The sequence below is a fragment of the Pelmatolapia mariae genome, linkage group LG3_W, assembly GCF_036321145.2.
Source record: "Pelmatolapia mariae isolate MD_Pm_ZW linkage group LG3_W, Pm_UMD_F_2, whole genome shotgun sequence".
Taxonomy (NCBI): Eukaryota; Metazoa; Chordata; class Actinopteri; order Cichliformes; family Cichlidae; genus Pelmatolapia; species Pelmatolapia mariae.
In genome coordinates this window covers 90,723,392-90,749,040 of record NC_086229.1, presented here as the reverse complement: position 1 = coordinate 90,749,040, position 25,649 = coordinate 90,723,392, and the positions used below count along the sequence as shown (strand labels likewise).

General features: G+C 39.4%; 1 protein-coding gene across 11 annotated transcripts in view; it reads right to left on the bottom strand.

Annotated features, from left to right (window-relative positions):
- Positions 1–25,649, bottom strand: part of nrxn2b (neurexin 2b) — a 661,917-nt gene that overhangs the window by 269,063 nt on the left and 367,205 nt on the right. For all 11 annotated transcript variants that reach the window (XM_063470250.1, XM_063470249.1, XM_063470257.1 and 8 more), the window contains 2 exons: positions 19,524–19,697; positions 16,310–16,429 (listed from right to left, as the gene is read on the bottom strand). In XM_063470250.1, the coding sequence (XP_063326320.1) occupies positions 16,310–16,429; positions 19,524–19,697 (294 nt within the window). The remainder of the gene's footprint in view (positions 1–16,309; positions 16,430–19,523; positions 19,698–25,649) is intronic.

The following is a 25,649-nucleotide window of genomic DNA, read 5'->3' as shown; positions in this document are numbered from 1 at the left end:
TATGTGCTTGACACACTTAATAAATGACAGTTTATATGCTGGAAAAGAAGCACATGTGGTTTCCTTGCCTTCACATTTTTATCCACTCAGCTCGCTGCAGCAGCATTTTATGAACGACCACTTTTGATTGGATTAGTGCAGGTTCTATCCAGAGGACACTCAAGCTTCTGTTTTTGAGACACTACATCTCGTGATTCATAAAACGAAAATAAAACATTAAAAAAATGTTGTTGTTTTTCTAAAACACATATAGTGCCATATTTATTTACAAGACCTGTTGATTGATTTGAATGTGGGATGTATTTCTTAGTGCTTTTGAATCTTGTGCAGTTTTCCTACAATGTAAACATTCACGTCAACAACAAAAAACAATGAAGGTGATTCATAGAAACAATTTATGACTTTAGTGTTGCAAATTTTATAATAAAGTTGTATGAAGAGCTGAAAAGCAGAGCTTTTACTTTGGCGTGCTATATTACGCTCATGTGAATTATGCTCAAAATGAACAGAGTTCACTGGTGGGGCAATTTTCTTACCATTTCTTACCATTTACACTACCATTCATACAGTCTACACTTTCCCATGTCCTCTAACGTGTGGTCTTGTATGTTGGTAGTGTTTACAGTGGGACACTTTTACTAAGAGCTAACCACATCAGCCAAGATGTATTTAAGTTCTCCGTGTAAACAGAGGCAAGAACACGGGAAATTACAAGTTTGTTTGAGTCAAGCCTTCTGAACAACACTGTCATGTCTCATTATGCTCTTATCCTTAAAATCATACATTGTCTCTTAATTGATGGGAAGGGTTGAGGTGAGGAATAGCTGGGCAGGATAGCAGATGGAAAGGAGGGGTCATGGTTTTTCTGGAATCATGATATATGAGGAGCTGGGGCCGCGCTGTGAGCTGAAAACAGCTTCAATATTTTATCACTGCAGCTAGGCCCAGCATCAAAAGTAAGGATTTTTCCTCCCTCTTTCAGTCCTTGACAGCCACAAATGCCACCAATGATGAGTGTGGGTGGAGAATGAGCTACTGAAACTATATACAGACACAGTTTTCTTTCTCTCTCTGTTTTTCTTTTCCTCTTTTACCTTTATGTCAATTTCTTAAATTCACTACTATGTTGAAAAAATATATATATCTATATAGCCAAAAATAATATATTCTCTCTTTCTCTCATGTCTGCATTTCTTTCTAGGCTAAGTCAAACTGAATCTAACCTGCAAACAGCATTAGAATTTTTAACTGGTTTGCAATCTGTGTCCAATCCCAATCCCTGTTTCTCCACTTCAGTTTTTACCCTTCTGTTTTTTTCCATGTTCTATATTCACATTTTGACAATGAAATCATTATGTGTGTGTTGGGCTTCAATTAAAGTCCTGTACTGGCTGGTTACCTGCCTCTACCTTAGATGACTGCATCCGTGTTTCATTGTGTATTTATTGTGGAATTGATTAGCACTACACCGGCTGTCGATGAAAAGCCCTTAACACTTGGAAAGCCGATAAATTCGGGAACTCGCAGAGAAAAACAACTTCTCATTTTCTCACATGAAAGTGGAGTATGTTTTCCTGCTATTTTCCAATTAGAGGGAACAGTTTATAGTTGACGAATTTCAAAGCAGATTAACTTCACAAACAATCTGATTGATGGAAAATGAATTTGGAGTTCTTTTTTGTTGCTGTTTTCATTATTAGGAAGCAACATCTGTATTACTACTAATTATATCATTGCCATTAATCACTATAAATAGAGTTCATTCATCTGCTATTATGGATTCCACTGAATCATGAAGCACTTCAGTACCGAGGGGCACAATGTGAATCACGAGATAAGACAAACACATTGTTTTTGCATATGTATGAAGCCGGCTGAGCCATCTACATTTCCAGTATGCAAGTGCGTGTATGCAAGCAAGGGGCTTCAGGCTTTATAGACTATTCATAAGAGAGCGAGAGGCAGAGCACAAGAACCTTACTCAGCCTTGTTTGACTTAAAAGGTTTCATGTGACCCTTTGGCCTTTTCCCAAGCAACACATTCTAGTGCTGCTGATGGCAGCTGGCTGTGCACATCTGGGATGAAGCAACGTGTACCTTGCTATTGAAAAATTCTCTGCTTTACAATAAGCACCCATCCCCCTTTTTTGTCAGCTTCTTTTTTCCCTTCTGCCAGCTGCTTGGTATAAAATAATTGATTAAAAATAAAACCAAGCGGGGCTGATCAGAGCTTTTGTGTTTCTGTGGATATATGCTCAAGATCTGAAGTAATTCAGCTGCAAGATCAGAAGGAGAACAGGGAGTTGAGATATATGCGAGACGTGCGGGGAGAAGGGGAGACAGAAAAGGGAGAACGAGAGAAAAGAGACTATTGATCAGGTAAAGCTGTGCTGGCCTGTCGATAGAGGCCTCTCTCCAGGGAGTGGAATGACACAAAATAGGGAGGCAATATTTATTAGGCTGTGTGTCCCTGACTATGTGTGTGCGCGCCCAAAGGGAGGGTGTGGGAGTGAGCATGCGTAGACATTTGCACAATGGGGAATGTCACACTGATGGGTTTTTAGATCGAAGCAGTCTTAATGCCTGCATGCAGACAACTCATGCATGCTCCATCTGTGGCAAGTTGTGAAGATAGGCCAATTTAGTAGTCTGTAAGCCTTCTATTGGAAAGTCAAGCTCACATTAAAACAGAAAATCATTGAAGGAAAGCAGAATTGCATCTCTTATAGGGTAATACTTTATGATTTTCCACAAAGACTTCACAGAAAAATAAAACTTTTATTCTGCCAAGGAAACTGCAAAGAGGTTTGGAAAGGACGACCCTTATTTCCCAATGATGCGATACAGAAGACAGGATGCATTCCTTAGTCTAATTTAAACACCCAAATGCTATTTAATGTCTATTTTCATAAGATTTTAATATACAAGTTCTGTTCCATTAAAACACCAGAGAGCCTGATAATCCAAGGTTAATAATTCAGGTCAACCTAGCAGCTTAGGTCCTTAATTAATGAACAGTGATTTGCACGAACACACACTACGCTGATTACACTTTCAATAACATTATAGCATTTATATTATTGCCAGATGAGGGGAAAAAAGAGAAAAGAAAAGCTGAAATAAAAAGATATGTTAAGGTGGGAGGAAAATAAAGCCAGAGCCATTGGCAGAGACTGTAGAGGTGACAACAGGAATTAGGACAGCTAAATTTAACTGTAGGGGACCATGGTGGTGGTGGTGGTGATGGCTGTGTGTATGGGGTGACTGTTGGGTTTGCTGGGGGTGAGACAGACAGAAATTATTCCGACTCCTCACTTGTCTTTCTCAGCAATACGGCTACATTTAAACAGCCTTAGGGTTAATCTCAGAACTGAGTAGCGATGTGCAAAGCGGTTCTTTCTAAAAGGTCTTGCTTCACTTGAAACAGGTCATTAAAAAGATTTGTTCAAAAGACACTTTCACCAAATCACTGACCAGAGCTTCAGTTACGCAGTTCCACTCACTGACCCGCAACACGGCTGGGAGTTGCATATTCCTCATGATCCCCGGTTTCTGGAAATGTAAGCATTGTGACCTTGACAGACATGCCAAATTTATTTTATGATTCAGCAGTCACTGGAGGCAAACTCTTTCTTTCTCATTTTTGAGCTGCAATTTGTTTTTTAACTTGCTTGCCTTGTGTGAGGTATTTACAATCACTCATTCCCTGTATGGTATGTGAGGAAGTCCATTCCTCTTTGTGAAGGATTTTGGGAGCTGGCCCATCTCCTGGGAAGTTCTAAAAATTTGGGACAGGCCTTAAAAGATCAGGTGGAGCCTTTTGTATTAGCATGATCTGAATGTGTTTAACTTTTGCCACTACAAAAGCCTTTATCCCTAGAGCATACTTAACCTTAGAAGAGGAGTTAAAAAGTATCAATTATGACTATATTTATTATGTAAATAACTAATATTTAGGAGAAAAGAGACGAGCATGTGTCAGAGCAGCTATAATGATCCTGGTTTAAATTTTCTTTGGACTGAGACAGATGAGCGAACATCTGTGTGATCAGTAAGCAGACAGATAATCCTTAAATTGTTTCACTCATATCATAGCATCACAGCAACTGCAAGTGCAAGTGCATGTCGATCCACTCGTCTTCTACAGACCAGTAAAACAACTTTTGGCTAAAGGTGTGTGTCTTTAGGTTTATGTGGCTTTACGTGCAGCCGCATTAGGAATTATGTCATTGATTAGCCCACTATTGATCTTATGTTCAAGCAGGTAGATCACAGAAAAGAATGGCCTCTGTACATTTGGTGCATCTCTGCAAGCGAATTTCTTAGCACACGGGCAAGCAGGGCAGCACAAAGGCAATTTCAACAAGAGGCCTGAAAGTTTCCATTACTTGCTAATCTGTTTTTATGTGCAACTTATATCTTGTCATATGAACTAGTTGAACTGCCAGATGGTGAAAACATTTTGTTTAGGAAAGAAAGAGTGGAATAAATATTTAAGACGGCATGTAGGTGCAAGGAAAAAAGTAAGCTTTATAACCGTGATGAATGACATGTAATGATTCCATAATATGTTTATACCTCAGAAACACTCGACTGTATCTCGGTCTCCAATTGCCAGAGTTTGAAAATACTTTGTTCTATTCCTGAGTGAAGGGAATGAATTAGGAATGACAAAGCACTATACAAATTGACAAGCACAATGCAAATACATTATTCAAGAGTACTGCTGCTGTAAGCACATTTTCGACTTTTTGGAAAAGTAGAGGCAAAAATTAGTTTTCAGGCCTTGTTTGTTTAGCCAGTGCTCACCAAGGCTCCTGGTTGTGTGCGTGTGCGTTTCTGCGGTGGGAGTGTAGTCTTAATGTTGATATAGCGTTTTGTTTCACTGTCATTATTCTGCCCATTTCCCTCCCACCTTTGCTTTTAAAAGCTCTTACAGTAGAAATGTTTTGTCAGGCCTGCCTGTGGTCCCTCCGATACATGCCAGCTGACTGGGCAGCCTGAGCTACTCTATTTACAAAGAACAGACTTGCCATGAATAATACACGAAGTGCCAAGCACAGGGATGGAGACAAGAGAGCGGAGAAGAGGTTCTGGCTTACTTTTTAACCGGTAAAGCAGACAAAAAAGAAGACAGAACCTTTTGAAATCATAAGACAAATACTTTTCTAGTCAGAGAGAGAATGCAAAGCTGGATGTTCAGCCAAAAGATGATTTATGGAGATGGGTCAAATCCTCCAGCAGCATCAAAAATGGGAATAAAACTCTTCTTCATTCTCTTAGAAATGCCGCTAACAGATTTGCTGAAATGCATGCATTATCAACTTTACAGCGATATACTTTCAACTTGGGTTAGAAAGGCTGCATTCAGAGAGGAGCGGCCTGTCATCATTGGGGGTTATTAATGGGGTTTCTGCCTTGCTCAAGGACACCTGTCTACTTTGTTATATTCATATGCCTGGCTTCAATCAAACCCTGGCCCTGCTCTGCTTGATTTGTGTGTCAAGAAATGCAAAAGATACAGACGATAAAAAATTCTGGTGAACAGAAAAATCATAATAATAAAAAATAAACCAACAACTGTGGAATGGGGTGTAGTAAGCATATACAATGACACAAGTGTGAAGAAATGTGTGTTATTAGCAGACTAGTAACACTAATTAGATGTGACTATACCTTAAGTACGTGCATTAGAAATGTACACAATAAATCCCTGAAGCAGGAAATACAACTTTACATTGAATAATAATTATCTAAAGATAAATAGAGTCAAGGGGTTTAATTAATGCATTAATCAGTTTAGTATGATGCAGTTATGGGGCTCTGCTTGGACGCAAATGCTTTACTGAGCTGGATTTGCTAAAAAAGCAACAGATAAAATCAGAAAAAATAAGCTATTAACAGTGCCTTACAAAGTCAGCATTAATGCCTGCTAAGTACTGAACATGAAATATAGAACTGAAATTTAAAAATACAAACTTTGTCTTGTGTCAGATTGTTAGGGGACTTCGTTTAGAAGGATAAGAGCAGGCTGACTTGATTATACATTCCAACTGTGAAAGTCAAACTTTCCCTCGACAGCTAAGGAAGGGAGGCTTTGAAACCAGTGCCATCTCTCTCTCTCCCTCTCTGCAGGCGTCTCCGTCTACATCTTCGTATGCTCTCTATCTTTTGCTTGCTCTCATCTGCACTTGGCCCATCCCCACGTTACCCGTCAGAGTACAGAAATCAAAGACGCTGAAAAGAAACATGTATGATAATGTGGAGAGACTCAACACAGCACATCTCAATATAGTACCTACATAAAACACACACAGGGACATAGAAGTACGTACACCACGCGCACATACCTCCACTGAGTCGAACACTTTGAGTCAGGGAAATCAGGCGTACATATACTGGAGATTTGAAAAAGTAGTTTGTGAATGAAGTAATAAATTAAGCTGAAATACTTTTAAATTTTTATGTTTGCACAGAATAACAATGAAATGACATAAAATTCCACCGTGGGGTTAATAATATGGTTCCAAAGGCTGTAAAGCTGTACAGTGTAATGTGCATCAAAGTACAGGTTTTTTTGTTCTGTTTTTTCTGAAATAGAAGGGCAGTGAGGGATATTCCTGATTTATCATCCTCCGTGGCCACTATCATTTATCAGCTCACTGGGCAACAGATTAAGGGCCGGTTTTAAAATGGCTACTCGGCTGTGTTGCTCGAGCAATTCTATTACTGGTGTTTTGAAATAGAGGAGAAGATGTGAGTACAAAACATATAAACCAGTGTTCAGGTAGGAGTGAGTTTATGCTACAATGACTCCTGATTTCTTTGAATATACTGTAAGAGCATGTACACTCAATATGTACACGTCTTGCAGGTTAAACCTCTTGTACTGAGAAAGCACAGGAATAAACCTACTTAGACATATCTTATGTCCTTGAGAGCTCATTACTGTTAACAAGACAGTTACCGGAACAATACGGCCCATTTCCACTAATTCAGTTGTGATACATTTGACAGTAGGTAGACATTTACATACAGTTCATGAACAGCACACTTGATTGTGTACATGCCCTGAATACATCAGAATATGAATGTGATTAAAAACTAAATGCGATTCTTGTGCTTTTTGTAATTTTCTGTGATTATTCCAGTCAACCTGACACAAAACTGCTAAACAAATACCAGAATTCATGGCACATGTTTCTCTTGCTCCTTTATTGCAATTATGCATGCACTAGATGTCTCATTTCCCTTTTTTTCACTGAGGAGGGAACAATGTCTGAGGAGTTAAATCTTGGCTTCAAATCAAGCGCATGTTTTCAAAACCCAGTTTAAGCCTCTTGCTAACACATAATCAATTGTTATTTCTGGAGAGTGTGCAAATAAAGGATTCTTGTTCAAGGACACCAAAAGGGTTCAAAGACACGCACTGTCTAATGATTCTTCCAGCAAGAACCTCAACCTGCGTTACTTTTTTCTAAAACCGATTTTACTTCTGTTAATTTTGCAGACAAAAGAAGTAAAACTCAAGGTTGAGCAAATTCACTTTTAATTAATTACAATAATCTTTATCTCTAAAAATGTATGGGGACAATACAAATTCTGAATGGTTTAGGGTAGGATGGCCTACGCCTAGGTGAAATTTACGTATATATCCCATAAACTTTGCTCATATTTTACCCTGAATGAAGTCTTCAGGGTTGAATAGACTTGAAAGACCACAATTACTCTAACATCCTAGTATTAATGTTTAACTTTCTCATGCTTTAAAAGCTTAATCCCCGTTACCAGCAACATGGGATTTTCCCAGCCTACGGGGAGCACCAGCGGAAAAAGAGTGTAATTGGGGTTGTACGGGGTATAAAGGGCAGGGAGCTAGAGAAGTGGAGGAAAGGGACAGGAGAAAGGAGACGAAGGACAAGGTGAAGGGGAGACTGTCAGCTCAACTTATCGACAGCTCAACCCCCACTGGGATAAATACAAGAAAGGTGTGCGTTTGTATGCATGCGTGTGCATCCGTGTGTGTACACGTCAGTCCTGATGATCTGCTATGTCAGCTTGAGTAAAGGTCTCCCTCTGTGCGGATGCCCTCAGGAAACACTGACATTCTCCGCTGAGTTTCTTATGTGTTTTCATGTGTGTGAGTGTGCAGCAAGAGAGAGACCGCCTAGCATCGCAGCATTTCCTCCGACCAAATCCAATATGTTGCCAGTGTTATCCAATATTTCAAGTATTTTGGATGCAGAGCCACTCCTAAAGCACTGGCTATTATTTCAGGTAGTCAGCACTACCGATGACTGATGAAAATTGGGCATCTATTCATCCTGAAGCTGTCATTCATGCCAGGGAAGACGATATCTTCTTCCAGAGATGAGCCTCTTCTGCATGGCCAAAGGTTTGCAGTGCAAACATTCATTTCCTTAATTTACAGAAAGGCAGAAACACATTCTGTGCTCCAGAAACTGATCATTTACACTTCTTGAAATGTTTGAATGTGTTTGAAAATCATAAACTGAAACTGAAGCTGAGAACAATGAATGGTACATAAAAGAAATAAAGATCTTTTGACAGATTAACATATCCATCCTATCTGACAATGAGTCAAAACAAGTCAGAATACAGTAGAAAGGGGATTCAATAAGTGACATGGCATAAAGATCTTTAGCAGCTGCCTGTGACTGGCACCTGTGTAATTCTAACAACTGTGATAGCGTTCACGCACACATCACAAGAGAATTTCTCCAAGTTAAGTTTACTTCAGTTTGATTGGAGGAACGTGTACTGTATCTGTACCACTCAGTTCAATCAGGTTCAGTATATTGGCACTTGGCAGCTACTAAAAAAGTGTGAACAAAGGAAGTAACAGATATTACCCCCCCCCCCCCCCCCCCACACACACACACACACACATTTATTTTTCTTATTTCTAGCCTGAGTGATTTCAGTGCAATTAAAAGCCTCATTAAGTGTCCTTTACCGTACACTGTACTTTAAAATCCCATGCAATCTTTAATTAAAACCAACCATGGAGTGAAAAATCTGCAAACCAAGAGAAAACTTATTGAGACCAGAAGCAAGCTTCTGGTATTTCTACCCAGAGATACAGGCAGAAGTCTGGCCTACCTGCCAAAGCTGCCAGGCTCACAGACAGACAGACACTCTGGGGAAAAGAGATGAGGAACAGAATGTTTGCTGAAACTTGAAGTTAATGATCTTAGCAGAAAGGGTTTAGAAAATCTACAATAGTTTTTTAAAACTGTGCTCACAGCTAAACAGATGAATTAAATGAGAACTACTGCCATTGTAATATTTAATATCTACCTCCACAGCGAGCTACCCGTTTTGTCATGTATTGCACGTGTGCAGAGTTCTTAAAACATTTACACACTCGTTGAAATTTTAAATTAATATAGTGCAAGCATTCCACTCACTACCTAAGTCTTATGCACCACAGGCCACATAATGTGGGCATCAACCCTCAACCAATCCCCTTCAAGCTCTTGAAATAGTGACTTCTAAAGTCCAATGGGCTTAGCACTGCCCTCTTTTGCAGAAGCCAAAAAAGCCTTTGCATGCCCAAACACTATTTCATTACTCACTCACACTCCATTTTCCACTGCTTTCTATCCATACTTTCATTTCTCTGCCCATACTTTCACCCCCCGTGTCTGCAAATGGGAAGATAGCTGCAGCCTCCCTGGTCTCTCTCCATCTAGTTTTTAAAGCAGCCCACTACTGAAAAGTGGAGAGGGAGCTTGTTGTGGGTCTCTGTGTGTGTATTTATGGGCAGAAAAGAGAAAAAAAATAAAGTAATTATTCAGGATTCACACTGTGTTTCTGGCTTAATGAGGTGGCGGTTAATCGCGAGGTCCAAACAGCGGCACTTTGGGACCGGCTGGCCAACAGTGCAGAGAGAAGATGGTAGTCACAGAAGGGGTGGGAGGAATGAATACCAAATCCAAGCATTAAATGATAATGCAATGCTACAGAGAATATAACAAAAAAAACAGTGAGACCCAGTCACATGTGAAAGGCAGTTGGCTTTTATGTCTTTCTTTTGGATGTCTTCTTGGATAAAAACTGCTGATTTCCCTTGTTGGATCAGGAGGTTTGTGGGAGACTTTTTTTTCCCCCTCTATTTTGCCGGTCTGCTTACTCATTCCTCCTGAGCTTGGACTGAGTTAGCTGGTGATGAGAATGTGAGAGGGCTAAAGCCTCCCCTAAGTCTGTCCTGATCCATGCTGCGTTGAGGACACGCTGTCCATGCTGAAGGTAGTGTGACCTTCATCACAACAAGTGGCATGACAATCGATGTTAAGCCTAAACCAAGTGCATTACACATAGTGAGGCAGGATTCTGTCTTACTCCGGAGACCAGCAGCCATCATTGGGGTTTTTTTATTTCGTTTTTTTAAAGCTTTTTGTTTTTGCTGTTGGTTTGCCTTTCGACTGAAGTACCAAGCAAACGATCACCCGTAGAGTTGGTGGAGCGGAGGAGAGCGAATGCATTTCAGTGATCGGCTATCATTAAAGTTCGGTAAAGAGAGGCGGCAAGAGGAACTTGCCGTGACCAGTGCTTGTTTAAACCTATCAAGCTCATCAAACATTAACAGTAGGCTAGCTGAAGCAAGAAACACAACACTTAGCGTGCTGCATTTGGTCCCTTTAGAATTCTTGAAGTCAACTCATTTGCTTACTCATATGGTGTAAATAAGAGCCTCGAGAAATTTAAAAACTGCATGCTGAAAACCAGATAGTGTCCAGATATCGATGCAAAGAAATGTAACAATGATTACAGAACTTGGAATAAATAGTTGCTTGCTAGAAATCACATGCAAACATGTATTTTACAAATTATAAAGAAGCAACGCAACAAAAAAAATAAAGGACAAATTGTGTACAGGGTTCACAAAGACTCTAGATAGAAAGTCCAATTTCAGTGGCAATCTTTTGTACCACAAAAGCATTCTGATGAGGTTTTTTTTCATGCTGCGTGTGGGAATGTTAATGGAGAAAATAAATCGAGATGAGATATAGGGAGAGGAGGCAGACTGAAACCAGCAGCAATGCAAACACACTGACACTCGGCGCTCGATTAGTATGCCTGACAGCACTATAGACTGGCAGCTGGATTCGTTGTACACATGCAAGTTTTGTGCTAATGCCCAGCCAGTGCGTATAGCCACACAGAGAATTGCACAAGACAGAGCATCTCCTCCCTGGATCTTCCTCTCCATCCCTCTCCGTCTCGTTTTCTCTCCGTTGTTCTCTCACTCACATAAACAGAAAAATGAAAGAGCAAGAGAGAAACAAAGTCCTCGTTCCACACGCTCTTACACAGCATCTCTGTCTGAGTTGGTTCCAGATGAATAAGGCAGAATACCAAGTGGCCCACTTATACGCTATGCAGAGACAAATAGACCAGTCAATCACTGCAGGCTGCAGCGGAATAACAAATGCTCTCTGGTATGTGTATGTGCGTGTATGTGTGTGTAAAAGAAGGGGTATGAGCTTTTTTATTTTTTGCTGCTCCACAAATGCATCTGCGTGCACAAACATAGTGTTACAGTGCTGGAAACAATCTGCAGTTCTAGATGAATGTGTTTTTGAGCATTACAGCAGACCCAGTCTGTTTCTACTGTTAATGAGAACAGGAGAAAAAAAACAGCGATGTAGGAAAAAAGAGATACAAAACACTGTTGGAGCGCCTGTGTCTCAGAGGTGCTTCCAAAGTAAAGTCTGTGGAGGAATGCCAAGCACCAATTTCATTTGTACCTCATCATTCCCTTCAGCCATATTTCATTTATTAACCCCAACTGCCTTTCCAAAGTGCAGTGCTGTGGACCTGCCAGACTAAACTGACCACTGAAGGCCACTGAAGAAGCAAAAACGATACTATTCAGCAGAATGAGAGCTGCTCTACAAAGATTAAATCTTTCGATTACTTCAGATATCCACTCAGAAGGACTGCGTCACACAAACTAGAAAGAAAAAAATGTATCCGGCATGACTGAGTGACAGACCATCCCCTTACCTGGGATGGTGTGGGGATGGTGAGGTGGGGGTAACAGGAAACATTGTTAACACGGGCTACATTGGCCAGATCCAATATCAACTTTCTGTCACAGGGAAATTAAATGTCTACAGCGTCACATTTCTTTTCTATAACATCAGTATCAGTGTCAGCTGCTAAGTCTAAATGAAATCGCTTCAGTGCCACTTACGGAAACAACTTCAGCAAGCCGGCAATTGTACTAAACCATCCATCTATTTTCTTCCTCTTATCCAATCAAGGGACATAAGAGGGGGGTGGAGCCAGCTGTCATAGGGCAAGAAGACAGACATAGACAACCACTCACTCTTAGGGCTAATTTTGAATGACCAATTTTCCAGAACTCACATGCATGTCTTCAACCTGTGGGAGCAAGCCAATGTACCCAGAGAGAACCCACTTAGACACAGGGAGAACATACCAACTTCACCCTGCCCTAAATTGCTAGTGGAAACCCTCAAAACAGATAAAGAGACATCTTGCAGATAGCATGACACCACAACTCCACGAGTACCACGAGTTCCAAACTTTTCACATTCAGTTGGGAAAGTAAAGTATTAAAAGTATTCAATAAATACACAAAGTTTTAGAACAACAATAATTTAATTAAACATGAAAGGAAAAAAACAATACATTTAACTTTAAATGTTTTTTTCTCTGTGTTTTCGCTTCCTCACATCCCAGGTAGTGGATATGATTGGCTGACGCCCAACTCGTAATAATATCCAATAGAGACAAATAGCCTCACTTTACCTGGTACGACACATACGCTGTTATGTATGTAATATCTTCTCCAGTGAACTGTGAATCTGCATTCATAAATAATAATAACTGCAGTGTCAATAATTCTGATAACCTTTCCACCTAGAGTGAAACAAACGACTCTGGGACTGGACTGCGGAAATCACTCGGGCTTCCTCCACTGAAAAATATTTACCACGTGAAACACGTTTCTTACTGTGTTATTGTGCAACTGAATTAAGCTGTAGGTGTGTGACTGTGCATGTTCGCACCACTCTGTTTTATGTGTTCGTTTAGAGCAGTGTAGTGCACATGCAGAGAGTGATTATTCACCCAAAGACCCTCTAATCTTTGTCTACTATGGCCACCAAGAAAGCTCTTTTACAAACAACAGCGCAAGAAATAATTACTGAAATAATTATGCATTTTTTTTATTCCCCACAGAGAATGAAAAGCAGTGGCAATCACATATCTTTTTTATTAAGTCTGTTTGTGTGGCCAGTAACACCGAAGTGTGATTGTGCGTGCGCTATATCTCTCCTTCCTATTGCGAGATAAAGAGGGGTCTTTGTCATTTATTTTTGCTCACCATATTTCTTCTTTTGATCACATGCATTTAAACTTTTTCTGTTAGAGTTAGGCGACCCAAACACTTGTTTATCCCAGATTTATTGTGATTGTGCAAAAAGACAAACAAGCAGGATCTATATAGGTTTTGTTGCACAACCCATAACCCTATTGGTAAGAGTCTGCAACTGCAAGTCATCTGCGTCCAAGGTAAACATGTTGAAATATCTCGGGATCTGGAGCACCCATTTCATATGCGATTTAAAATTGCTACCCAGTATCATATTTCCTACCTTGGTTTTTCACAGCAATCTGAAGAAAAAGAAAAATCCTTGAAGTTCGGAGCGTTTGAAATTTTTCTTACATAGTGATAAGATTCAAGAAGTATGAAGAGAAGAACGTTAAGATCAGAAGCCAAGAAGCCAAAAGCTCAAGTTAGTGTGAGCTCTCAAAGTCAGGAGATGAAATTTGATTTTCATAGTTTCAAGCAGACGGTAATGACAGCAGAAGGTCAGGTCAAAAGATGCGGTGCTGTTGTCGGGGGAGAAAGGACAGGCTACAACAAAAACAAGCTACAGCAATGCATGCAAACCTGGAAGAGGCTGACATACTGCTGTGTTAAACATTTGGAATAATGTGTCAGTCGACATCAGTTTAGTTGATGATTATTGTGCTGATTATTCCAGACTGTTCTTCAATTTATCATCTTACAAGAAAAAAATACTGATAGGGCCTTAATGTTTTTCAGTTTAATTTTAATTAGCTATGCTGACATGTGAAAACTAGCCCATTGTTGTGTCGCCAACAAATTTGTGATGCCAACAGTTTTTTTTAAGCTGTTATGAATGAATATTATGAATCTTACACTAGTATGTCAACCCCTCACTGAAAACGCATGATATCATTTGCAGCAAGTTGTGAGAGAACTTTAACCAGCAGCCAACAGATCTGTAAAATTGCACTTTTATAAACAAAAAAAGATGAAAGGCCCGTGTCAGTGTTCACAGTCTTACATGTCTGAGATTTTCACAGCTTGATTTAAAGCTGAATCCTTAATAAGACTTTTCTGCACTGCAGACTTAAACTTGTTCTACATAGATGCTTCTTTTTTTCTCTGCAGTTACACAATAGATTTGATCGGGCTGCTGGTGAAGTCCTGTCCTCCATTCTATACATTCTCACAAAACAGACACATCTTCCAGATTCTTCTACAGAGCACATGTTAGTATACTCCCTGGTTCCTTATATTTCTACCTGTCATGTTCGAAAGCAGCACAGTAAAGCCGCTAACGCGCCCCACAGGCAACAACTCGAGCACAGGAATAAGTCTCCTTTTCCCTTTTCTATCATTTGCTCTCCCCTCCCAAGCAGCGAAGGATCTCTGCTTATCTCGGCATAGCTGTCATGCCGACAAAGCAGTTATCACCTTCTCCTCCTTGCTTGAGAGTTCCAGGAACCAAAAGAACACCTTGCTAATCAGCTCCTTACTATCATGCCCGGTTATATTCTGTATAGCTAACCCAGCAGCCAATATAACGAGGGAAAAAGCACACAACAAAGCTGAAGTCTTTCACAAATAAAACATGGATTGGTTTAAAAATAGAAAAAAATCAGCAAAGAAGCTGAGGCTGGTACTTCTTAACCCACCACTTCATGAGCAAACAAAGACTTATGCAAACAAGTCTATTAGCCTGTCACCCTACTTGTGCCCTTGCTTACATCAAGCCTGTGAAGAGTGCTGAATGCTAATTGTACATAAGCTCCAAGTTACCAAGCAGCACACTGCTACAGACAGAATTCTTAAACAATGCAATATTTATTTATTTTTTTAAAAAAGGTATAAAATTAGCTCCATAACTTAGCTTTAACAGTTAACAACATAATGCATATTTCTACACTAAATCCAGAACAATGAAAAATCAAACCTCACAGTCAGGTTTCTTATAGCTTATAGTAAAACCTTCCCCATCAGACATCCGGATATTTATGAAGTCATTTCCACACTTCAGTGAAGCTAGTTCACACTTAAGTATAGGGTGCACAGCTACTTCACCCTCAGTAAATGCCTCAGCCACAACCAGATTATAATATTACGAACGTACGAGAGGAAAAAAGAATGAAAAGCATTGACCTAAAAACCACAGAAGTGACTAACCTGTGTCTCGCTGTTCTCTACCTTTTTTCTTTCACTCCCCAGCTTCCAGCCACCCAGCAGGGGACTATGTGGCAGCGACATGGGACTTAGATCACTGTTTCTCCTCACAGCATGTGTTAGCACTCGTGGTAAATTTCATGGTGAAGTTAGAGTTGTACAGGATTTTACTCTGAATAACAAGACAGTACCATCACCATATCAAGAGTAATGAATGAGTCCAGTCTGTGTGGCCCTACTGAAGTCCAATAATGACTTTACCTTGTTAAACAATGTTTATGCAAGCTGTAGAGCTTGTTAACATTTGACTGTTCACAATTAAAATATCCTAACATTAGCTAATAATTATAATTATCCAATTAAAGTCATTATTATTAGCTAATGTTTAGATATTTTAATTGTTAGCAGTCAAATGTTAACAAGCTCTGCAGCTAATTTACAAAAACATTTTTTAGTTCCAAAATGAGACACTGGATCTGTGAGGATGTGTTCATGTATGTAGAAATGCAGCACAAGAACATCCATCTACTAAATGACGGCTTGAAGATTCATGCAAATGTTCTCCAAAAGAACATTAAATTATCAATTGGAGAATGCTCACCAATTACTTTATTAATACAATACAGATCTCTTTCATTGACACTCTGAAAGCAGACTTACAAAGTTGCCTGTGGAGCTTTAACTTTAAACCACTAAACAACAGCTAACCACCACTGAATATGTTTCCACCGCATGACTCACTGCACTCACACACCTTCTAACCATTTTTAAACAATTAAAACAAAAACTTTGACTTACGGTCGTTGCAAAATGAGCCTCCATAGGACGTCATGCTGCAATCGCAGGTGAAGCCCTCCCATTGCTGGAGACACACCCCCTGATGGTAGCAGGACTCCTCCGTACAGGTGGTACTGGGTCCTGAAGACAAAACCAAAACATACGGCATCACATTTTTTGTTCAATCTCATTCAAAATTAAATATTTCTAAGACCAAGAGGCAGAAGCAAACGATCATGCACTCTTCTGGGTAATGAGAGCAAAGGACAAATTTTAAAGCTCCATTTAGCAATTCATGACTTTCCCACTGTGGATTACACACACTATTGACCCAACCGTGCACTGTTACATCAGCTGGCAAGATTCACCAAGTGTTTTGCCTTTGTTGAGTGACTGAAATGGAAGAAGACAAGACTTTCCAAGAAAACTAGATTTTGACTACTTGTGCTCAAAATAAAGATGGTAATGGTAAAATGATCATGCTAGAAGGCAAAAGAAAATAACAATGAACTACTGTTATAAGATTAGGATACAGATCACATGTTAGGAAAACAATGGTTCTAAAAATAAATGTGTGTGGTGGCTGTTGTGTTGGTGGGGTTTCTCATTAAAATCTCAATTAAACACAGACATTTTCAAAGAACCATGGTTCAGTGCCAGACTAATTTGTTTCCACAAAGATAAACAGACATCTCACTGTGCCATTTACAAGTGGTCCAATTAAGAAAGACACCCTACCCCCCCCAACCCCGTGCCCCAAACTTATAAAAATGAAATGTTTTATTTTGTGTTGTTTATATGCCAGTTTGCATTTAATCATTAGTTTTTAATAATCCCGGGCTCTCCTCCACAGCATGTCTTTTGTCCTATCTTTCTCAACCAATCACAGCAGATGGCTGCCCCTCCCCATACCTGGTTCTGCCTAGTTTCCTCCTTTCAAAAGGGAGTTTTTCCTTCCCACTGTCGCCAAGTGCTTGCTCATAGGAGATCATCTGATTGGGGGTTTTCTCTGTATTATTGTAAGATCTTCACCTTAAATATAAAGTCCCATATATGAATCAAAGTGAATTAAATCGAATTATTTCAAATTGTCCACTTTCTGTGTTAACTATGTCCTTATTTACTGATTAAAACTGTGTTCCCTTAAGGAGCTAATAGAATATATTGTCATAAGCAAAAGCCATTGAATTATTTGTTCATTCTTCCTTTATATTACTCGCGTTACCTTTGCATTTCTTCCTGACAACTCATGAGAACTTGCTATTAGGTGCCTTAAACTTGTTGGAGCATAAAACTCTCATCTGTTATGTTTGCTCCAAATGTTCAAGAAAAGGTAAAAAGCAATTGAGCACATATTTCCATTACCTTGCTGTTGTCAACCGGGTGCTCAACTAGCAGCTTGGTTACAACTTGAACATCTGCCTACGTACTAATAGTGTGCTTAATTGGAGTTTCTTAAGCAAGTATTTCACCAATCCTTGCAAAAATTATCATGTAGCTTACATGCCTTTTTTAATTATTTATTTATTTATTTATTTTGCATAATTAGAAAATGTAAATTGAAAGCATTTTGTATTTATCTTGGACATAGACTTATTTCTCCTGTCTTGAGCTACAATGACTAAGCAACAGTGCTTTTGTACCTTGACTTCAGTCTCCTTCACTTCCTCCCCTCATCTTGTTTTTTGTTGTTGTGATCCGCTGAGTCAGTAGGCAGTTACAAGAGAAAGCTCAATGTTCTAGCCTTTGTCTGGCCTTATCTCTGGAGAGACTAGACCAGGAGCCACCTCTGACCACTCTGTATCCCCAGTCCACAAGCTAACAATGACCTAAGAACCAGGTTGGTGCGGACTCTGGCAGTGATCCATATCCAGGAAAATAATACATCTAAAAAAGTCACCTTCAGTGGTCTTGCTTTTCTTTTGAAACCCAGCAATTTAAAGATCTAACCTACCAACAGATCAATCATGTAAACAGCGCTTCTTCTCTGGTATATGGTTGGGGGAAAATATTCTGAAAGTGATTATAGTTAAATTAGATAACCAGTCAGAATTGTTTTTGATCTATTTCTGCAATATCAACAAGGGAAAACATGGTTTTGCAACAGCCCCAGGACTAGATATACTAATATTTGTCAAAAGAGTCCACCGTTCCAAAACTGGTCAATTACTACTGCTCAAATCCCTGGCACATCAAATCATTAACTAATATTAGCATCCATTTCTGGTGCCTGCGGGATTCAATATGATAGCTTAATGCAGTTTTAAACTCTGTTTGGAGCGAAGTAATTGTGGTGTATAACTGTAGGCAGGTAATAAGGCTGGCTGGCAGAAGTAGCAGCGTTAGGGAGCAAGAGGGGGGGGGAGAGAGAAAAAGCTGGATCACTACTGCATCTAGTCGGCCAATGCGGTCCTCAGGGAAATCAAGTCTGTGCTCTCCAACGTTCTGTATGCCATTGAGACGTGGTGGAGGGGAGTTAAGGGTGGGGTGTGTGGAAGGGGAAATGCTATAGCCAAAATCTACTGTTATACTCAGGATTAACTACCCCACACCATAGCCATGCAGCCTGAGACATGGTGGCCAGCCCCGCGCAGCAGAGGTAAAAACATGACAAATGCAAGATTGATGAAGCAAAAGCCAGCAAGGGTGGAGCACTGCTGAGATTTGCCACACTGACAATAACATTAGAGGGGAGAGATGCTTCCCTCATGCAGGTTTTATAGTGCAATAGAGAGGATATACAGAGGACAGACTGTAAAGACTGTCCCGAGCTCAGAGAATTGGGCGTGGCCATTGGCGATATTAGGGAATAAAGTATATGGAAAATGGACTCGGTTACTATACTTCAGTGTCTTAAATGGTCGCTTAGTTAAAGAAGCAGGCTTATGTTAAAGCAGGTCACAATGAAACTTTAAGAAGGTAGAGTTACTATTAAAAATAAGATTTTTACTCATGTCCCAAAACAACAAACTCAACTTCCGAATCGTTTCCTCATAATTGCAGTCAATATGTAAAGTGAGAAACTGTTGAACAGCTGGCATTCACTGAATGAAATGACTCTTATTAATATCAAGACAAGTGTATTCTACACTAGATGGTAATCATTGCCATTTGATTTCCCCCTAGTGACTCACAGGTAAGATAATGATTTAATGATTGATTGAGTGATTTCTTATCTTTAAACAGTTTAATTGCATATTAAGCTCAGTATATGACAGCTGCTGCTTCTACTTACCATCGCAGCCTCGTTCCACCTGGCCCACCCTGTGGAGGGCATCTGCGATCAGGTCAGGGAGTCTCCCATTCAGGTCCACAGAGGCCAGACAGCCCTGGTACCCGTCCCGAGATGCAATCAGTTTGGGCAGATTGCTGTACATGCTCTTTGTCACGCCACCGATGTACAGCTCCCCTACAAAACAAGCCCATAATAAGATCAATGAGAAATAGCCAATGGAAAACATTAGTAGAAATCCTTTAAATTTAATGGTTCATTTTATTTAAAAACAAAAAAAAGCCTAAATTTTGATTTCTAACAGCAACTGGTGTCAATAGAAGGCTTTTATACAACACGGTTGCAGTATAAAAATGGTTTGCCAAATATTTTAGTGGTCTAGAAATAGAGCGATGATGGAAATGCATACCAAATAATTACATCTATATTTGGAGTATCACTCAGTGACTGTAATCAACTCAGAAATGGATTATGAATGCATAGTAATATCTGTGTGTATGTGTGTAAATTTCCAAAAATTCCATTTCATTATCTCTTGGAAATCTACAGAGAAATTCAAATTTAAATGTTTACTCTAATAAAGTCATTTTTTGAACCTTTACGTGTTGGACATCAAATGTCTAAGAAATACATTTTGATGACAGGACATACACTCTGCTGCATTTGCCGGTATAAAATGTCAGATACTATAATATAGTTTTTGAATAAAAAACAGTTATGGAAAAGAACTTGAAAATCATGTTAAACAGCATAATAACAACACTAAGTACTGTGACAGTGGCTGCTGGTAAAATGAGCAAATCATTAAGGCATCTGTAGGTACATGGGGTTCCTATGAATGCCAAACTATGCTTGTGCACTGTGAAGATTTGTACCATCAATGTTGGGAGGTTTTCTCCTGAGAGACACTCTGACAAAAGGCTTGTCACTGAGGCGGAAAGAACATGTCTGAAGAACATGTTCGATTCAAAGAAACAGCTTAGAGTTGACATGTGTAAACTGTACAGTAGCAAGCCACAAGGATTGGCAATGTCATGTGAAACCTGACAGACGTATTCCACCAACATGTCCGTGTACTGCACTCTCATGGAGTGAAAGATAAACATATAAAGCTCTTTAAGCAGACAGAATTTGCGAATCCTAAGCAAAATGATAAAGCTGAGTTATGGAAAATCTCAGTGCTCAACTACAAATGAAGGTCTCTTTATATTACTACATAAAAGGAAATAACCATCACTTTTTCTGTCTTCCAATTATTTTCTCTCTTTCTTTTTCTATTTCAGCCCTCTGTTCTGGAAAGTTTTGCAGAAAATGCCAAGCGAAATTATGATAAACACAAAAAGGCCTTTGATGTAAGTGCATATGAATAAACACGGTTTGAAATGCTTCAGGCTTTTCATATCATCAAAACTCCTACTTTACGCTTTATCTTTAAGAAGGCATAAAACGAGCATCCGGCAAAACCTTTCACACAGGGGCAAGATCCTGCTACAAAGATAAGGCCATCTGAAATCCTTCCTACTTGGACAAACTAAAATTATTATTTTTTCACAGCTAAAAACCAGAACTTTCAACTAAGAAGCAATGAGCCACAAGGTCAATTATATGTGGACTTTGTGTAATGGAATGAGTCAATGATGTTTGCCAAGTCGTGTCTAGAATTAATGAGTACTTGACACTTCATATTTTCCAGCCAGGGCTCCCGGGCATTATAATCAATACAAGGAACGCATTAGCTGTCCAACTGAATGATGTCCTGAAATCATGGCTGTAAGAACCATTTAGCAAATATGAAATTATCAGTATGGAATTAATCTCAAAAGAGCAAACAACGCATTTCCGCAGAAGTCAACAGCATGTTAGAGATTGTACTAACCAACTGCATAACTAGAGCAGACGAGACAGGAGGGAGGGCTGTGCCAGATGTACTGTAAAAATTAGTCACGCAAGTTTTGCTTTCTTTCAGTGGAGTAAAGAGTACAGCTGAAGAATAAGTATGCAGCGCAGATGCACACGCCCACTCAGCGAACTGGGGTCTCACTGTGCTCCGATTGGAGTTGAATATCTTTTCATTTGAATTACAGATTTCTTTGGCTAAAGTTTTGCCTCCCTTGTTCATCTGGGCCATGGACATTTTGTTCCACAGCAAATATTAAAGCTCATCTACCTTCTTTTTTTTTGGTTTTGTGTTTCTTTCATCTAACACAGTTTCAGCATTGTTTTACTGTGAAGGTTCCTGACATCTGAAGAGATCACCTACTTACATCACAACTTTCTTATCTATTAATTTTCTGTTTATACAGTAGGATGCTTCAATTTCACGCAGTTATAATGAGCACAATTTTACCATTTTTACAATTGACAGATGCTCCTAATTTAAGCTCATTTGTTTTCACACTTATTTGAAAAATAGCTTTTAAAACATAAGATGATGTAAGGCGCCGACTTTACTTTCAATCACATCTATAATTTGCAGTGAGCTGTGATTTAGCAAACAGTGCTACTGATAGTCAGGTTCAGAGCTTAGTAAAACTCTCTGTTTATACACCACTTTGCATTTCATTATTAGTTATTATTAATCTCTGGCTCTGTTCCAGACTGAGTCTTTTTTTGTGTCTGCCCAAACCGGTCAGATGGCTGCTGCTTCCTGAGCCTGGTTCTGCCGGAGGTTCCTTCCTATTAAAAGGGAGTTTTTATGTTCCAAGTTCTTGCTCACAGGGGGTTATCTGATTGTTGGGGTTTTCTCTCCATTATCGTGGGGCTTTTAACTCACAATATAAAGTGCCTTAAGGCAACTGTTGTGATTTGGCACTACGCAAATAAAACTGAATTGAATTGGATAAAATGATTTCTCGAGAGATGATCTCTGTCAAGTTGTGACTACCTACTTTAATATTTGAATATGACGAGCGCAATGTAGTTAAACAAGTTGATCTTTCAGAACAAAAAGCCTTACAGTTTTAGGACTGTTTAAGAACAAAAGTTTAGAACGATGAGTAACCATTTTCCTCCCAGCCAGAGACAGTGTCGTGGTCTGGGCTCTGCTGTCCCAGCAGTAATGCATGGCTGTTCTGCTGAAGAGCTCAAAGACATCCACAAGACGGGACCAATTACAGCCTCCCAGACATCACCGGAGAACACCACCTCCACATCTCTACGGTTACCATAATGACCTCTCAGGGGCTGATGGGAGGAATTGGGATGCTTGGATACAGAGCTCTAGAGAGTGTCTGACAGCACCATGTGCAAGAGCACGCTGCATAACATTTACACTAGACAAAAAAGATTTTAAAGGGGTTTTAAAGTGAAATATAGATCTCTGTAATAATGGTTTCATTTCTCTTTCATGGTGTGAAACCTCATATAAAAGACTTTGTGAGACTTGGATGGATCACTTTGGGAACAATGGAAGGTCTTCAACACTTGACCCTTTTTTGATAACTCTCAACTTTATATTCTTAGAAGTGCAATGTTGAAATCTATTATTATTTAGCCCATATTGGAATACCATCAATTTACTGTAAGCCTGCAAAGTATCAGAAGATTTGAAAATAAGGAAAAATCTTAATTATGTAAAATATTTCAGCAATATTCCCATTGCAGGATTCACATTTAAGCAAATATTTGCCACTGGCCATATTACCTCCTATGCTCAAAGGGTTGGATTTTCTTGAGCTGTATTGATTCCAGTAAAGCACAAGCAAGCTCAAAGAGTACTCAGAGATTTGCTTAGCTGTTATAAATATGGCTGTGCTGAAAGTTTCAGGCAGAAAATCGTATAACAGCACAGTGACAGTGGGAAACGTGGCATCAGATCTAAGTGAAACTGTCAGAAGTTAAATTGTTTTTCTAAGAAAAACCGGGGCTTTCTCGGCTTCAAATCTGAAGGTTAGCAAGAAGGCTGACAAAGAGGGTAGTACATGACATTGAAAAATGCCTTGCATAAATTGAGAAGTTGGATCCGAAGCAATATCACGCAGACAAGAAGAGAAATGGAAAACAATTTCATCACAGACACAGAATTTCCTAAAGTTTTCTCTGTTGTCCACATACAAGGTGGTGCACAAAATGACACTAAGCAACACAGTGGGTTCCCTTCTCATTTAAATATGCTGAATGATTGACGATAAGATTCTAATTGAAAGCGAGAGTCTGGTTTAAATATCACAATAAATATCACAACAATCCAATCCTCTTATCACCGGGGTAGCGATAATTTTGTCCAAGCAATTTTAGATCTCCCCAGAATAAGAAAGTATTCAGCTCTTTTCACAGCTCATTTTATTCTATGACAGACCAGCAGCATGCAGGCACGCAAGACAAAGGAGCTTTTTATTTCCAACTTTTTTTGGAAGAATTTTGTTTCAGTGTGGGGTATAAGTCCCGACAGTTTCGGCTGTGTCTGTGTATATCCACTGTGTACTTTGGTCTGAAAAATGGCCAAAGTTTGCAGGATAAAAAAAAATGTTTGAAAGACATAGCCGCATTTAGTGCTTTGTCTGTGTGCAAGTCCCAAAGCTCCAATTTGATCCCTTTTATTATTTTATACTTATCTGCACGCGACAAAGCTCTTACAAAGATACATACATATGCATAGAATAGGTGTTTAAGATTTTAATTCATCTTCTGAAAAAAATGTTGTTTAAATCCAATAACAATGTTAAGCTGTTCATTTTATGCGGTCAGTATGGCTCGTCAGCTCAAGACAGGAACTGTATCTCATCCCTGCCTGTAATTGGCTCCCAAGTGCAGTGATGGTATTGCAGTCTTTGCCCATAACTTGCAAAACGTATTTTTTGTGTGTGTGTGTCTGTATATAATATAAAGTCTGATAATGACAACAGGCAACGAATGCACAATGCCCGGTCCGGTCTCTAAACAACACTCTGGCTCCTTCTTGCTGATTCCCTGCTGTACACAAAGCTGACCATTAACTTTCATTGAATGCTCACGAATTTCTCAAGTCTTCACTCTGGCTGTTGCTTCTTTTTGCTTCAATATTATGCTGGCTACAAGTTGCTAAGATTAAATAATCACTGAAGAGAAACACATGCAAACACACGCATTTATACAGAGTGTTAGCTATGGCAGTCCACGTTACTGCAGAGGTTTGATGAGGGAGGGGATTGCACTCCAGGCTTGGCTGGGACAATGGCATCCAGCAGGAAGATGCAGGGAATCTGTGATTGCTAATTACAGACGCTCAAAAATCTGTAAGGATGCCTCAACAAGATGACTGGTGTAGAGAATAAATGTTGACGCAGCTTGTGCGTTAATTGCTGATGCTAAATTATAAGATGTATAATTATGTTGTATGTTATGTCTCTGTTTTGGATGTGTGCTTTTGAGATGTTTTGAATACTGCCTGAGGGGGGAAAAAAAGAAAAGATTCAAGGCAAGTAAAGATGTAATTATGTGATACAATTGTGACAGCAGGTGCATTCTTGCTCTTCTCCTGCTAAATGTTACAGCAGCAACAGGTGAAATTCATTTTTAAAACGAATCCCCGTCTAAAAACAGACCACAGACAGAGTCAAGTGAAAAGATCAGTAAGGCAGAATGCAGTCTAATAATATTTAGCTAACATCACCAGCAAAACAATGATGAATATTCATGTTGAATTTTTGATCCTTGATAGGAAAAGCTTTAAACCACAGCCACGTTAGTGATACTTTTTGCATAATTAAATGAGTCATTACATTTCTTTGACTGCAGGTAATATGAGCAACAGAACTCAAGAAGGGGAAGAAATGTTCTTGATTAGCAATTTGCTCATTATTGTTTGTGAATCTACATCAACAAAAACAAAATTTGACTGAATTAAATACTCTAATAAGAGAGACGGGGCTTCTGGAAATACCAAAAACGTTGTAATTGTGCTAAACAGGTCTGATTCACAGTAGATTAGTTGTGACATCAACAAAACAGCAACATAAAATATCACGCAGCCTTATGAGTCAACTAGAGAAGAAAACTGAAATGTTCTTTTATAGGTGACAGGAGGCGTTGTGTGTCCCATGATGACCAAACCTTTCAGTTGATATTAGCACCATAGTGAATGGGATTACAGTACGCAAGTTAATGTAACGTGTTTGTTCATCAAGAATAGCATTGCTTGTGGTGTTAACA